Source organism: Anguilla rostrata, chromosome 4 (assembly GCF_018555375.3).
Source record: "Anguilla rostrata isolate EN2019 chromosome 4, ASM1855537v3, whole genome shotgun sequence".
In the NCBI taxonomy this organism is placed as follows: domain Eukaryota; kingdom Metazoa; phylum Chordata; class Actinopteri; order Anguilliformes; family Anguillidae; genus Anguilla; species Anguilla rostrata.
The window spans coordinates 37,999,838-38,015,174 of record NC_057936.1 but is presented as its reverse complement, the minus strand read 5'-3'; the positions used below and the strand labels follow the sequence as shown (position 1 = coordinate 38,015,174).

Sequence of the window (15,337 nt, the reverse complement as noted above, 5' to 3'; positions counted from 1 at the left end):
ATTTGAACGAAACCAAAGAAAAGGCTTTAGAAAAACTTTATTCATGCTTCACATTATTTGTAATATTCACACAGCGGCCTGTTTGAGGCCAGGAAAAAAGTGGGAAAGCTGAGCTTTATTTAGAAAGATAGTAAATGCATTAAGAAAAGTCATCTATAGCTGTACAATCAGTTCTGTTGCAAAAGCAAACTTTATATTACAGTTTCATTGAAAATACAGTTCAGTTTTAAATAATTCAATAGAGTAATTAAAATATTACACATTCATTCTATCTTTATCTTGTCTGGACAACCATTAACATCTAGTAACTAAAAGACAAAAGGATTATTATAATTTACTGGTTTAAACCGGTAAAGTGCAAAAAAACAGATTGGAATCTGTACATCTTCTTTGGTCCACCACAATTGACATTTCCACAGACATTTGTTTGATCAATATCGCTTTGGAAACTGTACCAAAAATCTAGGAAGGAAACTGAGTTTTAGACATACAGATCTGGCATCTGACGTTTCAGGACTGAAATAACTGCGTACCACAGTATGGGGTGGCCATGTATATCATACATACATTTTGGCTTAGAGTCCAGTGCATTTCATTTGGAAGTTGCTTCAGTTGTGCTGCTTGGGTCTGATCTTCTTGGACTTATTAGTCACCATTTCAGTCTACCTGCTTCCATGAAACCGTTTGGAAAGGGTTCCAAGTGGATCCTGCTTTGTACTTACAAGACTTTGTCTTGTTAGCATTTCTTTGTTGTCAGCTTAAACATCAGTGGTGCAATGTCATGAGGAAATGAAAATGTGAATAGACTGTTTAAATTAAGCTACATACGCTGAGAAAATTTCCCAGAGGAGACTTGCCACAGCTATTGTAAAAAAAAAAGGTTGAACATACACATCACTTAGAATAAATCCCTTTAGCAGCTACTGGGAATACAAACCCAAGCCTGTATTACAGTTTAATTATACGCTCTATGACAGACCACTCACCCTACATCTCTTATTTGCAAATAAAATGCATTTATATCAAAGCAGCCTGGAATTTAACTGCAGATCTATTGTACTTTGGCAGCTATTTCTTCTACCATTTCTTTCTATGGTACATGGTTTTAATAGCTACCTGTTACTAAGGGTTGCGTTGGTTGCGTTCTGTGAGTAGAATCTTAATGCGCTTTGAACCTAATGGTGTAATACATGATATCTGCATACCATTTCACAGATTCAGTTTACACCTCAAACTAAAAGACAAGTGAACAGAAGCAAAAATTGTACTACAATCAAACCGTAAACAAAAATATTCATCCATACACAACCATTTCCTATACTTCATAAGTTAATACTACTCGTGTACTGCCACTGCTGACAGCAATTACATAAAAACATTTCATGATCAAAGTTGCCATTTCGTACATTCACATTTCTTTTTTGAATGATTTAACCATTTATAGCATCAGCAAATGCTAGGAAGCATTTTTTTTTTTTTTTACTAACAGTGGCATCATTATTGTGCAAAAGCGAGTTGTAGACACACAAAAATGCAAAAACAAAACTATGGACTGCAAGTGCCCTCATCGTAGTATTTGGTCTTTCTACACAAGGGACAATCAGCCATCAGTTTATTTTCCTGGAACAAAAAGACATGTCATGATTAGGGCTTAGCAAACATTGACTTTCAGTGATGGAATAAGATTCAAAATTGTGTTGTTCCAAGTTCCTAGTTCTGCCCACATGTCAGTCCAGACAATCAGTTAAATCTGGCTTGTGAAATAGCATGGACGATTAGTCCATGACAATATTAATAATAAACCCTCCCCCCACCCCAATGATTGTATTCCGTACTACATGTCTGCCCCTTGATTTGATTCACAATTGCCTACATGGCACTATGTATGATTGAGTTTGACAGCCGTCCTCTAGAGAGTGTATCGGGTTTTGACTAACAAACAATGCTCATTATAGAAATTGAAGTAGCTTATTTTTCAGCAGGTGCACTTATTTCCCATTTCCTAAACACCACAGCCACTTTAGCCCCCCAAGAATCCACCTGTAGCCCCTAGGTACAGGTACCTTCTCCTTCTCTGTAGGCAGATGCGTATCAGCCACTGCACCACAAAGGGCCAGACCATGGCAAAGACCACAGTGCCAGGGGAGATGTCAAAAGGCCACCACGATGGCTTCTGGAAGAACATCAAAATTTACAGCTAATACAAAACTAATAAATCTAACACAGCTAGACATTCACTGTAGCTTCCAATGCAATTAAGGAGCATTCATTTTTTCAGTTTTCAAGATTTTGCATGTCAGCAGGGAACAACGCAAATTAGCTTGTGGCTAAACTGTGTGCAATGCTGGGTCAGGTCAGCTGGCAGGTCACAGATATTTGCAGTTGTACACTGTTCTAGATAGAAAAAAGAGCAAATAAAAACATACAGACAGCTCATGTATCTGTATCTGTACTCCGCTTGTGTTGACAGATACAAAGGTTAGTTGCTGTCTTTTACTGACTGTACAAACCCGAAATGGAAAACATCTACCTGAGAGGAGGGAGAATTTTCAGCGATTCCAGGGTAAGGGTGACCATACCTTAATTGCCTTACTCGCAGGGGGTGATGGGTAATATGGTTGCAGAGTTAATGACCTTGCCTGGAGGTGAAGTAAAAACAAACAAAATGAACACTCACAGAGGTGATAATGCAAAAGGATAAAAAAGGTTAAAAGGATAGGCCAACTTTCTGGGAAATTTTCTTTTTGGCTTACCCATAGTTAGATGATACCAATACCAATTTCATCCCTACGCGTCCAAACATATTAGACAATATCTACAGGCTGCGTGCTAACTGTGCTAGCATCTTCCATGTTTATAATGAGTAAAAATAAAAACAGAAAAAAGTTGGACGATCCCTTGAAGGATTAATACAATATTTATAATAAAGTGCCAATTCATTATTATTTCAATGAAAGCTTTGGGGACTGAAGCTCATCTTACAACAAGCAATTTGAGAGTAACATACACAGATTTTGTTCTGTTCATCTGTGCTTTGACTCGATACAAAATGCACACAGTTGGGCTTATGTACAACAATTTTAAACAGAATTGCAAATGTCTTGCAGATTGTCTTGGTGGGTGATGTGCCAAAGTGATTATAGGGTAGATTTTCTGCAAGTGACACAAGCTGTGATGTCTTAAAGTTTTAAATTGCTTTGCGCACATGGGCATCATGGTATTTCAAGCAGATTGCCTTCAGAACACTATCAAGAACAGGCTCTGCCCCACCCGTCTCCCGCCCCATCCAGGATCTGCTCCGCCCCCATTCCCCACCATCCGGACTCTGCTCCGCCCGCCTTCCACACCATCCAGGCCCCACCCCCTGACCTGTGAGGCAGTAAGGGCCTCCAGGGTTTGCAGCCTCTGCAGCACGCTCTGCATGTCCTCCTGCAGCCGTGCCAGCGCCGTGACAATCTGCTCATTTAGGCTGCTGCTGGAGCCGCCCTCTGACCCCCGGCGCTCCCCATCTCCTGCGTTGCCCAGCAGCACCCCCTGGGCCCTCGATCCCAGCGCTGGGTACCTGGAGCCTGGCCACAGAGGGGTGAAAGGTGAGATCAACTTGCAAGGCCTTACTTTCCCACCAGGTGGACACATTGAAAACTGCCCTTTACTGTTACTTGGCTGAACAAGAAAGAATAAAAAGCTCTGGCGTGGCTTTTACTATACACTAAAGTTACTAATACACTATACTGAGGCCTTTGTTTTCTGAAGAATCCCCCTTTGAAAGAAAATGCTTCTGTAATGTACAATAAATACAGCATCTAACAAAAGTCACTGTAACATTGTGCATGCAGCTTTTCCTCACACTTCCAGTCATTTTGCACCAACATGGTTGTGTTAGAGATTTAATATTAAAGCACCTAGACGAAAGAGCAGGTTGTGGGCAAACTCCAAGCTGGAGGATATTGGTAGCATCAGACTATAACATAGGGGCTCCAATCAATTTCAGGATCTGTATTTTCATCTGAAGTGTTTTACTCACATGCAAGCCCACCACTGGTGGTGGATGCTGTGAATTAGCTTAAACAGACAGTATAAATGGGCTGAAACAAAAAAAAGGTATAATGTACAAACTGCGCCACAGGGGTACTGGTTGTGCGAGCCCATTCGTGCGGTATGATATCACAGCCTTACCCCGCCCTCCACTGGCCGAGGACCCATGAGGTCTGTCTGCATTTGTTCTGTCTCTCCGAGGAGCGTTCCTGCTGGACTCCCCATCCTCTCCTCCAAGCTGAACTCCTCCCGGACCACCCTGCGGATCGTCCGTCTCTCCGAGCCCCCTCCCTCTCTGAACCCGACGCTTAGCGCGGTGGTCGACGCGGACCCCCGCGTCCGTATCAAGGGAGTGGTTGCTGAGCACCTCAGAACCCTGGGAGAAAAAAGCAAGCGGTGAAAAACTGGAGGAAGGAGTATGCTGATTAGATTTAGCCCTGGAAAACCCTGTATATAACGTCCTCTTCAAGCTTAGTGACAGTACGGCACTGGCCACCCAACTCCACAGCACTCTTTCTCACACTAAGCGCTACGATGTGCTTGAGCTGCACGTGCATTTTAAATCTGTGCGGGAATCGTACCTCCTCCGTACCAAACTGGTCCACAGAGTCACAGTACACCTCGCTGTCAGAATCGCTGGCCAGGTGATGCAGGCTGGACACCTCCTCGTTGTGATCTAAGGGGAAGTGATGAAGCGTGAAATGCAGAGGCAGACCAATAGCATGCGGGAACGGGGGTGCGCTATCATCGTTTGAAGTAAGTCAAATACTTGAATTATTAATGTATTGTGTAGAATACTCCAATAACATTTTAAATTACTGATAATGGTTAAAATACCTTTAGTTCTGCATAACTTGTATGACTCACACATTTTTATTTTCCACCTTTTCATTATTACATAAAAATATATTTTCATAAGCCCCAAATATTATGAGAATTATAAGTAAGAAATCATAACATAATTTGATTCTTCTACTCCTAAACTGCTTCATAAATCAAGTATGATGAAATTCATCAAATTCATTCACTAAATCACCTATTTTTATTTTTTATTTTGATTGTTATATTTAATAAATTGTACAAAAACAATGAGGATTGTAAAGTAGGATACAAACAGATTCTTAGAAATAGGCAAGCTCACTTGATCACGATTAAATATTTTTTCAGTTTTATAGTCTTTTAAGGTCCGAACTTCTGATGATGTTTGACTACAAATGTACAGGAGCCACCTCTGAATTTCATGAATAATGTAATTTCAAGAGAATTCCAGTAAATATTTCATAATTAAAGACTCATCTAGGTTTAGAGACAGTAAGAGAAATACTAAATATTAAATGTTGAGGAAGTTGAATTCTAGCAGCAGTAATTTTGTTCACCTGTGGAAAATAAGATTTCTCAATTGTATGGAAGGAGAAGCCTCCCGAAACTTCAGATAAGCATCTGCAACGAGGTAAGTCTGAATACCTGGTTACAGAATATGTTACTGAATTGGGTCCTACAAAATGGACCCAATTTAATCTGTAGCCATAAATGAACACTGAATGGAAAACAGTAAATGTAAAAAATGGCAAATCCTATTTACCACTGAGATGGCCGTTGAGTTCAGTGGTCTCCAGAGTATGTGTAGTGTCCACTAGCTCCCCATGGGGTTGTTCGCCGTTGAGGGCTGACTTAGAGCCGTGATTGCCATTGGTCAGGGGTGAGCCTCTGTGCTCCATGTTGCCATTTGTCAAGGGGAGCTCAGGCTTTCCTGCCAAGCCTTCCGTCTTCAGCTTCAAGGCTGGAAGTTCTTTTCCTTGGAAGACATTCAAATAAAACACAAAACAGCAAATATTATGACAAAGAATTGTTATTTGAATTCAAAAAAAGGAAAATCTGAAATGTTTCCCCCATATTCTCTCCATGTTAGCTGGAAAAACAGTAGATGTTGTTCTTTAAGGGCACCTTTCTCTATCTGTTCCTCCTCTTCCTCTTCCTGTTCCTCATCTTCTTCATCTTCATCCTCCACTTCCTCTTCCTCGTTCATGAATGTGTTGCTTTCTAGTTCGGGTCTTTTGCAGCTGCTCTTCAAAGTGCCATTCTGAGTCATTGTCCTAATGATGCTTTTAGTCATACTTTTTGAAGAGGCTGTCAGCATACCTCCAAATCCTGGGGACATCAAAAAAAAAAAAAAAATCAATAATTTTTCCTAAAAATCCCATAACCTATGCCTATAAATGGATACAGGCATGTGTTTTGTTTTATATACCTGGGTGTTTAAATCTGGTTTATTTCTAGTAAATGGAGAGCAGGCAGGATTACATCATATTCTCTACAACTGCTACCAAGGATAAGTGTGGTGCAATCAACCCTTTTCTCCATTTACTGGAAAGAGTCTATCTGCTATTACTGTGTGTCAATCTGAACATGCAAAATTTGTGCAGAAGCTTATTTATGCCTATGGCTTCACAAAGTTTAGCAGCAACTGCTCGTGTTGCTTGAGCCAGCTGGACTACTATCCCACAACTAACCCCGCTGATCTGTACAGAACATGGATGCATTAATCTACAGTGTTGTTCCTAACCAGCAACACATTGAACACACAAGCTACAGAAAGGCTAAAGGGAACGTTTGACCAGGAGACGTACTCAGCCACCAACATCACTAGGAGCACTACACAGTCACAGACTTGCCTTCAAGTGACCTAGCAAATCTTTCCAACCGGGCTGAGCATAAAACAAAAGCAAAACCAGCATGTTAAAGAGCTGATATTATGCCAAAAGGGACACGTTTTCCCTTTGGGGATAACGTGCAGTGCACACACATCTCTCCCAATTGCCGTCTATAGCAGAAAGCAGTGAAGATCAAAATCATTACCTAAAAACATTACACTAAAAAAAGACCTTTTCTGTTTATTTTACAAGTACATTTTTCATGGCCTGGACTACTTCAAGTAGTTTGACCATATACATTCATTAGTGACAGTTCATGAACCATATTTTGTTGGCATTATTGATTTCCCTATTAAACACTGTTAGTCAATTTGAAATATCTTTAAAGTGAATCATTATTTACACAGAAAGAACAGAAGCATGTGGTTAGGAGGGTGATCAATGCACATTTCTTACTTTCACACATGCATACATACATACATGCATGCATGACTTGGAAACACTGGTTTGATGTCATTCGTTCAGAAGTGCAGAGATACGCAATGGCTATACGCTGGACTCTGTCTCCTCCCCCAGTGAACCTCAGAGCGGTGACGTTTTGAGGCGTACCTGCAGACAGGTCAGAAACCTTGCTGATTTTCTTACTCTCATCCACCATTTCGTAGAAGGGCCCCAGAACCTGCAGCAGCCTCTCCACCTCGTCCGTCACCGGCATGCTCTCCAGAATCTGCACGTTTGGAACAACAAAGCTAACTTTGGACGCACCTTGCAGCGTCAAGCACTTCTGCATCTTCATCACTGCAGTAAATCAACCGACACCTTGATGATTTCACAATAATAAAAAAAGAAAGATCATTTACCAGCTTCACTTCATCAACGTAGGCGATCATGGCTTCCTCCTTTGGCATGTCTCCTAAGTCGTTCCATGCTTCCCTACACATGAAGCACAACACAGAAATGTAAGGCCTGCCATCTCAGCCTGGACATTTTTTTTTCCCACCTTCTCGGAATCAATGCCTCAACTGAGGAAAAAACAGAATGGTCTGAGAGAGGGAGGAAGCATTAGCTACAGTTGTGCATAATATGGACTGGGGTGGAGACATGGGTAGGCAGGGTTGGGCGTTGCCCAACCTAATCTCCGTCTTGCCCATCCAATCACAGAATGAACATCTTGAACAGTGCGCATTGAAACAGTCCTGCATGGGTTCTCCACAGCAAAACGTGTCTGATGCTAGACATGTTAATTACTGAAAAATGCTATTTGTGTATGGAATCTGCTTTATAAACACTTCAACAAAGATATCAGCTTCATGGTTTCTCACCTTTTAAAACTTTATAATAGCCTTCGAGCATGTCAAACGTATGTAGAGAATGTATTGCAAACATTAGTAACCCATTAATGTCTATTGCAAATGTTTTGATACACTTGTAAAGCTAGTTGAGCGTTTCTTTACATTCTACGTTTTAGTCATTAGTCACAAAGGGTTTTGGGTTTTTTTGATTATCCATGAAATCATCTCTAGAAACATAGGTTAGGAATGTCAGATCTTTATGATTTGTTTTACACACAGAGTCCACTCTTATTGTTAAGGTGCAAAAAGCAACATGATTACTTTTGCATATAGTAAGGAAAAGTGCACAGGTATGCACATACATCTCAACCATTTATATAGAATTCCCATGGCATTTTTGACAGAAAGTGATTTATTTCTGTTTTAAATTCTTTGCACTGAAAAATATCTCTTGCCCTCTCTCTCTCTCTCACACACACACACATCATTTCTGTAACCTATAAGGACAAATTATAATATTCATAATATAATGTTGAGAACATATTTACTTTATGTATAAATAAAAAATAAAGCATTAAGCACAAAGGTTGTGCATCTGAAATGCTAATGTTCTAAACTACACTGTATTTAAATTGCAGTTGAAAAATTGACATACACACAATTAAGTAATGCTGAACAATTCATCATTTGATGAAAACCCCTTATCCATGACTGCAGTCTCTTCTCTCCCATTGCCCTTACACACTCCTTACCACCTACATTCTGAGACAGTTGTTTGTCAAGAAGTGTCTGGCTCTACTCTGTAGTTTCTCCCACACATCTCCCTTTTGTGTGTGTGTGAGAGAGTGTGGGTCTGTGTGAGAGAGAGATAATCTGGATCCATTCTGTGTATGTGTGTGTGTGTAGGTGTGTATCACAAGTATGAAAATGTCAGAACTGAAGTTATCCTGAAATGATCATAAATTCAGATGGAAAGCCATGGAATCAGTCAGGAATCCAAAGAAATGCATCAAAACTAATAATGGATTATGAATGTGGAGCGACTATTATAATTTATACCAGGAGGTTAGATCCAAATGCAGTGATTTTTACTTGTGGATATATCTGGACTCTCAGTATACCAAAGGAAATTAACCTGCTATCTCCAGGACATCCATGTGTATTTTCACAAGAAACAATAAAATGAGTAGTCCCTTGTGCCTAACACCAAAAAATTGTATGATACAGAAATGGCTATATCTTAAAAACTATGTGTTATACAATGATAGGTATCACTGGACTCAGAGCAAGCTGCATTTCAATAATATTTGGTTTCTTCCATATGAATATGAATTCATATGGATTTTGCAAAAACGTGAAATTTAACTACCAATAAGGCATGATATAACTGAATGTTTTCAAAACATTTACTTTGTATACTTACATGCCTTTAGGATACTCATACAAAATTTCTAATTTACAGACCAAACAGAATGGTCATTTTTGTTAACATACTATTTTTAAGGCTTTAGTCAAATATGGGTTGATTAAATTATTTGACTATGCATGTTGTTGTCCAATGTCAAGTGTCTATTTTGCATTGTTTCTTAAAGTGAAAGCACCAGATCATTTTCATGTTATAAGTAAGTGGAAGTAGGTGGGTAGGGTCTGAGTGACTCAGGTAAAACGGTGATCCTTTGATTAGAATGCTATAGAGAATAGTAAATACATGATTATTTTTGTACTCACATGTAGCTTTGGAATGCGTTTTTGTATTGGCTTAATGGGGACACGACCAATCCTGATTGTGAGTCAATGTGTACGCAAATTTATTATTAGCATAGTATGTCAGTGGTGATTCATAGTTGCAATTCCGGAATCTTAAAACAGTATATGTATATTTACCGCTGATTTTATCCTGTTTGTTCACAACCCCGAACCTGAACTGTTGATCTCCCGTCCGCAACCCTTCCTGCCAATGTCAGGAGATGGCAGATACATTACTCAACCAATTCACCGGACGCCTGCTCCCTATGTTTCCCACAATGCAGATATACAATGTCAGAGGATAACGAGGTCAGCATATTCACGGTTTGTGTGTCCGAAGACACGTGGTCTGACAAGGACTGACCACTAGAGACCAACAGAACTAGTCGGCTGACCCCTATCATTCCCCAGCAGCAATGGTGTGACCGTGACTTCGAACACACAGTCACAGGGCTCACGCTTTTTGCTTCGGAATGAGTGTCTTTACAGCGTCACCCACCCAGAGGCCCTAAACTCTGCAAATTAATAGCGTAGCCTATGCATTGCATTCATTCATACTACAATGTGAGCCGCGGCCGAGTCAAACCCTGCCTGTTTTCTGCGCTTTTTGGTCCGATGCGTTGTGCGGTGTAGGCCTTAGCAAGCCATAGGCCTAGCTAGTTGGGATGTTGTTTGTTTCGGTGACTATCTGATTACACTTGTTTACCTTAACCTACGTTCCCAATAGCCTAACTTGTACAACCCAACAGTGTCTACTGTAAATAATGAATTATTTACATTATTAATTATTCTTCACCGCTCCATGATTGCTACCACCACCCAACCAGTCACAAGTTTTTCTTAGCTATTCTAAGGATATTGTTGAATACATTTGCATAAATTGAAAATATTTTTGAGTTCAAGATTTAGTCTTATGTTTCTCTGTGTTAAAGTTACAACCTCTTAGAAACAAGTCATTGGTCTGTCAGTTCTTTGATTTTTGTTGTCTGCCCACAGCAATGCTGAAATCGAAATTGATGCGTGAAGTGTGCTCATTATCTATGAAAAGGAAACCCAAATGATGTTTCAGAATGCCCACCCTGTCAATGCATTTTAAAACATGCACCTGATAAAGACAGTTCTCAAATTGTCCAAATTTTTGATGGAAACCAGCGAGCAACACTGAGGCCCACATACTCAGTGGCCTCTTGCTGTATACGGTCCTGGTTGTGGAGATATCAATATGTTCCCTTGTGTAACATTTGGCCATGCCAGTAGGAATCAAAGGTGAAAGTTACACACTGCCTGTATCTTATTACTGTCCAAACATTAACAGCACATGGTGCTGCTCTTAGGTGAGGATTACTCTGCAGTGAGCTCAGAGGTGGGTGAAAAGGCATCCCATTCCCATTCCTGTGTGTGTGTGTGTGTGTGTGTGTGTGTATTAAAAACAATAATCAATTAAATGAATGTAGAGTCTGTAAATTACTCTCGGGTTTTGAAAAAATATAGATTGAAACCTGGAATAAATACAAATACATGCACTGCATACAAATACATCTCAGACCATCCACTCCCTGAGGGTTCAGATTCTTCAGAACATGTCTGTAACATTATTATTATTATTATTATTATTATTATTATTATTATTAATAATAATAATAATAATAATAATAATAACTATATGTTCTATTACATGAAGGTAAACCATTTGTAAATATAAATTACAGATATTGACTCTGCAGTGATTATGTCTCAGGACAATTTCACAGTTATAAAATAACAAAATATTTAAAAGAAAACATTTCTAGACTGCATTTCAAAACCACTTGGATGATTTCATATTTTAAAGTTTATATGAGTTTTATTAGTAGTTCTGTGTAAATGTCAATCTTTCACCTGCTTTTCTATGCAGTATACAAGAGTCTATTTTCTTCCAGAAAAGTGAATTTTACTCTCTAGAGCACAGACAACCATGCATGTTCTTTCACCTGTTGATGTTCTCCAAATTGAGTTCAAAGCATTGTTTACAAGAATATTTTTCAGCCAATCCCTCCCCTCTCTCCTATAGCTGGTTTATCTTGTTTATCTTGTATAATGACTGTATAATGATTTTCAAAACATTTGCAAAGCTAAAACAACTGAAAATGAAGACTGTTGACGCGTGCTTCTGCTACTCAAAACTTTTCTGCGTAGCCTGCATTTAGTAGTCAATATATGACAACAAAAATTGCATCAACTCTATTCTGTAGGCTGCTTGCAATGTATGCAGCAAAATTTAAGCCACATATGTAATGTCTCCATTACATACCCAGTTCAAAAACTCGCCACTTTTGCATAGTCACATTTTAAGGCTGATTTTGTCACCAGATATTTGACAAAGCTTGGGAAGCAATAGCTCTTTATAGCAGTAATCGCCCTGGATACCACTGATTTGGTAGGAACATTTATTTGGAGGTTGCAACCAGCGATGATCTCAGTTCTCAGTACCACCAGAAAAAATGACATTAATGCAACTGTCCCACTTTTAAGTAATGCTAAATAGTATAGGTGATATTCATTTCATTTTAAGAAAGTTTTCGTTCACATAATTTGGTTTATTGATCTAGAACCCTCCTTGGTATTTATGAATTTAATTTCCGAATTTCATAACATTTTGTAAAGCCATGCATCCCTATTCCTTACCATTTGACTTTACCTACAGGGTCCCAGAATCCAGGCTTTGGGATGTCACAGGGTCCTTGTGTGGCTTGATTATAGTAACTGTAGAATTTGAGCATCATGTCATCGGAAGGCTGAACAGAACCTGCGAAGAACAAATAAAGAAGATGGCTAGGCCAATACATATTTTTTCTTTTTAAAGGTTTTTCGCAAAATCACTGTTTTCGAGGAAGCATAAAAATACAGTCGATTTGATTATCAATAAGAAATTGGAAATTAATCCTTCTAGCGCGTGTTTTAGCTGACAAATAAACTATGCGAACGACTCTCATCACTACTCTGCTCACACATGTAAAATAGGCACACATTTTCATTTCAGTTGGAAAAAAGTACCTATGCATTAAACTATAAACTACACCACTTCACAAGCTCTGTCCAGTGTAACTTCACAATCCCTGGATTAGGCAAATCCAATGAATAAAAGTTAACAATAATTTAATATTAATACTCACCATTTGGAGGCAAACTCTGAATGACTTCTACTGCAGCATCAAACCTTAGCTCATGGATCGGTTTGTTGTCATCCGCCATCATGACACAAAATACCCAGGGTGCCAGCAAATCCTAAAACCTACGGATTACAAATATGCATCAAACGCTTAAACTCGACAGGTAACCTATCTAGCTGTCTTCGCCTGGCCTTGCAGCGATGTGAATGCCATGCGTCGTCCATAACCGGGTTATTAGAAAAGGCAGATGGTCATCTCAAAGTTTCCAAAAGCTTTAAATGTTGCACATTAACTGACACACGGACACAAATAAATGTGTCAATGACAACAAATATGTCGTTCACTGTCGTTACGGGAATTGCTAGCAAGTGAGTAACATTAGCGAGTTTCTTGGAGAGTACCGACACAAAATTAAAACAGATTTAGAGAAAAGCGCCTACGATTTATCGCAGTTGCCAGTTGCACTTTAGCATCAAATAATCTATACCTGGGGTTTATTCTGCGACCACTTCGGTTAATCCCAAACAGACGCCATACAGTTCTTGTGTGCACTGGATGCTTGGGAACTGTGGTTCTTTTTCAATGCACAGAGTTTTCTACAGTAGGTGTTGTCAAGCGAAAGCTTCACTACAATACCCACAATGCCAAGGTTTTATCCGGTATTGGTGGGAACTGTAGTGCTAAATAACCAGGTTTTAATTTTGCACTATAACGACCTTGAATTATAGTTTCCAAAGTGTACAACTGGAAACCCTTTCTTCCCGTCTATGCCCATGACAGTATAAAATCCGTCGCAGGTGTCATCAATTTGTTGAGCTACATTGACTTAGTTATTTGCATAACGTTGATGCATTCGATTAGATGAGAAATCAGTCGGCCTACGTGGAAAGTCGAAGAAGTGAAAACTACGGGTCCCAGAATGCACGTTTCTAGATTGCAATGTTTTTATTCCGTCGTTTAGTTTTTTGTATGTAGCTGGTGAAAGGTCGCTGTGGTGAAATCGAGGCCAGGAATCCCACAATACTAGGCGAAGGAGCTCCTTTTCGGGGCTGAGCTTGTGGTTTTAATCAAAGGGAAGGCGAAGAAGCGATGCAGAGACATGTAAGATGGCAGAGTTACAAATGTTGTTAGAAGAGGAAATTCCAGCCGGCAAAAGAGCCCTGGTAGAGAGCTACCAGAACCTCACGAGGGTTGCGGACTATTGTGAAAGCAATTATGTTCAGGTAAGATTGAAGAAATTATAGATCTAAATGAAAGATCAACGATTTCATGGGATTTATTTGCCGAGGTACTGTGAGGAAACACAGGAAATGTGGAGCGGTGTAGCTCTTTGGTATCAAGCGGCGATCTGGATATTGAGACGAGTTATACAATAACGTTAATGTATCGCGTCATTGTTTACTGAACATGGGCAACTTTGTATCAGCAATCGTGTATTTTCATATTTCGTGATGAATACATTTGTTTCGATGTAGCCTACCCATTCATTGGAATTATATTTTCGCGACAGGTTTAGTCTGTATCCAGAGGGTGTGTCTAATATCAAGTCGAGTCACATTTTCGACCTTTTCTGTGTTAAAAGCATCCTCTCTTCCCATTACGCTAAACAAACATTGATTGCAAGTCAATTTTCTGTTTGTATCGGTTGCTTGTATGTTAATACTTTGAAGTTTGTTTGGTGGACGTTAGCCTTATCTTAATTCGGAAGCTTCCATGGTGACACCAAATGCTTGCTTGCTTTCAACGAGACGATATCTGGTCTTGAACCGTTTGCCAGAACTATTCGCTTTCTTGCTCGGACTATTCGCAAGCTTCTTTGTTTAAGTTAATGGTATTGTAACTTGGTGTATTTTGTACTGGCTTACGTTAGCAGCTGACATGTAGCCTACCACTACCCAACGGCGCATCGTCGTATCTTTGGCCACTAACTAAACCTGATCGTCACCACCTAACATGAGGTGGTGTTCTTAGCTGGGTCATATGAACTTCCGAATGTCTGCTAATTTTTTTTTTTTCTACGAAAGGTTGGAGCAATGGGAAATGCTATATGGCACTGTAGCTATGCGATCACGTATAATAGGTTACTACCATTATTAGTTGAAGTTTCGTTTTCTCACATGCCAATTTTAATAGTTTAATATTTCAGCATATCCCAATGATGTATATTCGTGTATTGTGCTACAATTTGATATGTATGTAGTTTGTTCTGTTAAAACTGCATAGATTGACCTAATAAGTACTAATAAAAAGGTCAGGTAGGGTCTATAAATGTATTTTATATGGTTTGTCCACTGCTGCCAGATTGGCGTACTTGCTCTTATAGTTACACTTGGAGCGATTGTCTTGCTGTTTTTGAATTAATGACATGTCAAAAACTGACTGGTTATTAACATGCTTAAAACCGTTCTTAACTTAAACTCATATTTTTATGTCCCGTGGAGCAGATATTGTCTATCTGTAATTT

The 15,337-nt window shown here is 39.4% G+C and overlaps 2 protein-coding genes across 9 annotated transcripts in view; one reads left to right on the top strand and one right to left on the bottom strand.

The window, feature by feature from the left end:
• Window positions 1–20: 20 nt before the first annotated feature.
• LOC135253351 (acyl-CoA-binding domain-containing protein 5A-like) lies at window positions 21–13,515 on the bottom strand. Of its 3 annotated transcripts, XM_064332511.1 has the most exons (14): window positions 13,361–13,515; window positions 12,877–12,995; window positions 12,389–12,509; window positions 7,547–7,619; window positions 7,296–7,413; window positions 6,708–6,740; window positions 5,980–6,183; window positions 5,618–5,830; window positions 4,617–4,711; window positions 4,177–4,411; window positions 3,370–3,569; window positions 2,580–2,639; window positions 2,064–2,173; window positions 21–1,620 (listed from the first exon to the last, which is right to left on the bottom strand). In XM_064332511.1, the coding sequence occupies exons 2-14, from the start codon at window positions 12,956–12,958 to the stop codon at window positions 1,608–1,610; spliced, it is 1,557 nt and encodes a 518-aa protein (XP_064188581.1). In that variant the 5' UTR covers window positions 12,959–12,995; window positions 13,361–13,515; the 3' UTR covers window positions 21–1,607. The 3 variants fall into 3 exon arrangements, with proteins under 3 accessions (XP_064188581.1, XP_064188580.1, XP_064188582.1); XM_064332510.1 differs by having other exon boundaries at window positions 21–2,173; XM_064332512.1 differs by lacking the exon at window positions 6,708–6,740 and having other exon boundaries at window positions 21–2,173.
• Window positions 13,516–13,781: 266 nt separating this feature from the next.
• LOC135253352 (abl interactor 1-like) overlaps window positions 13,782–15,337 on the top strand; it is a 49,654-nt gene continuing 48,098 nt past the window's right edge. For 2 of the 6 annotated variants that reach the window (XM_064332516.1, XM_064332514.1), the window contains exon 1: window positions 13,941–14,096. In XM_064332516.1, coding sequence (XP_064188586.1) covers window positions 13,980–14,096 — 117 coding nt within the window. In that variant the 5' untranslated portion in view covers window positions 13,941–13,979. Of the gene's footprint in view, window positions 14,097–15,337 lie in introns of all 6 variants that reach the window. The other 4 variants (XM_064332515.1, XM_064332517.1, XM_064332518.1 and 1 more) reach the window with 4 other exon arrangements.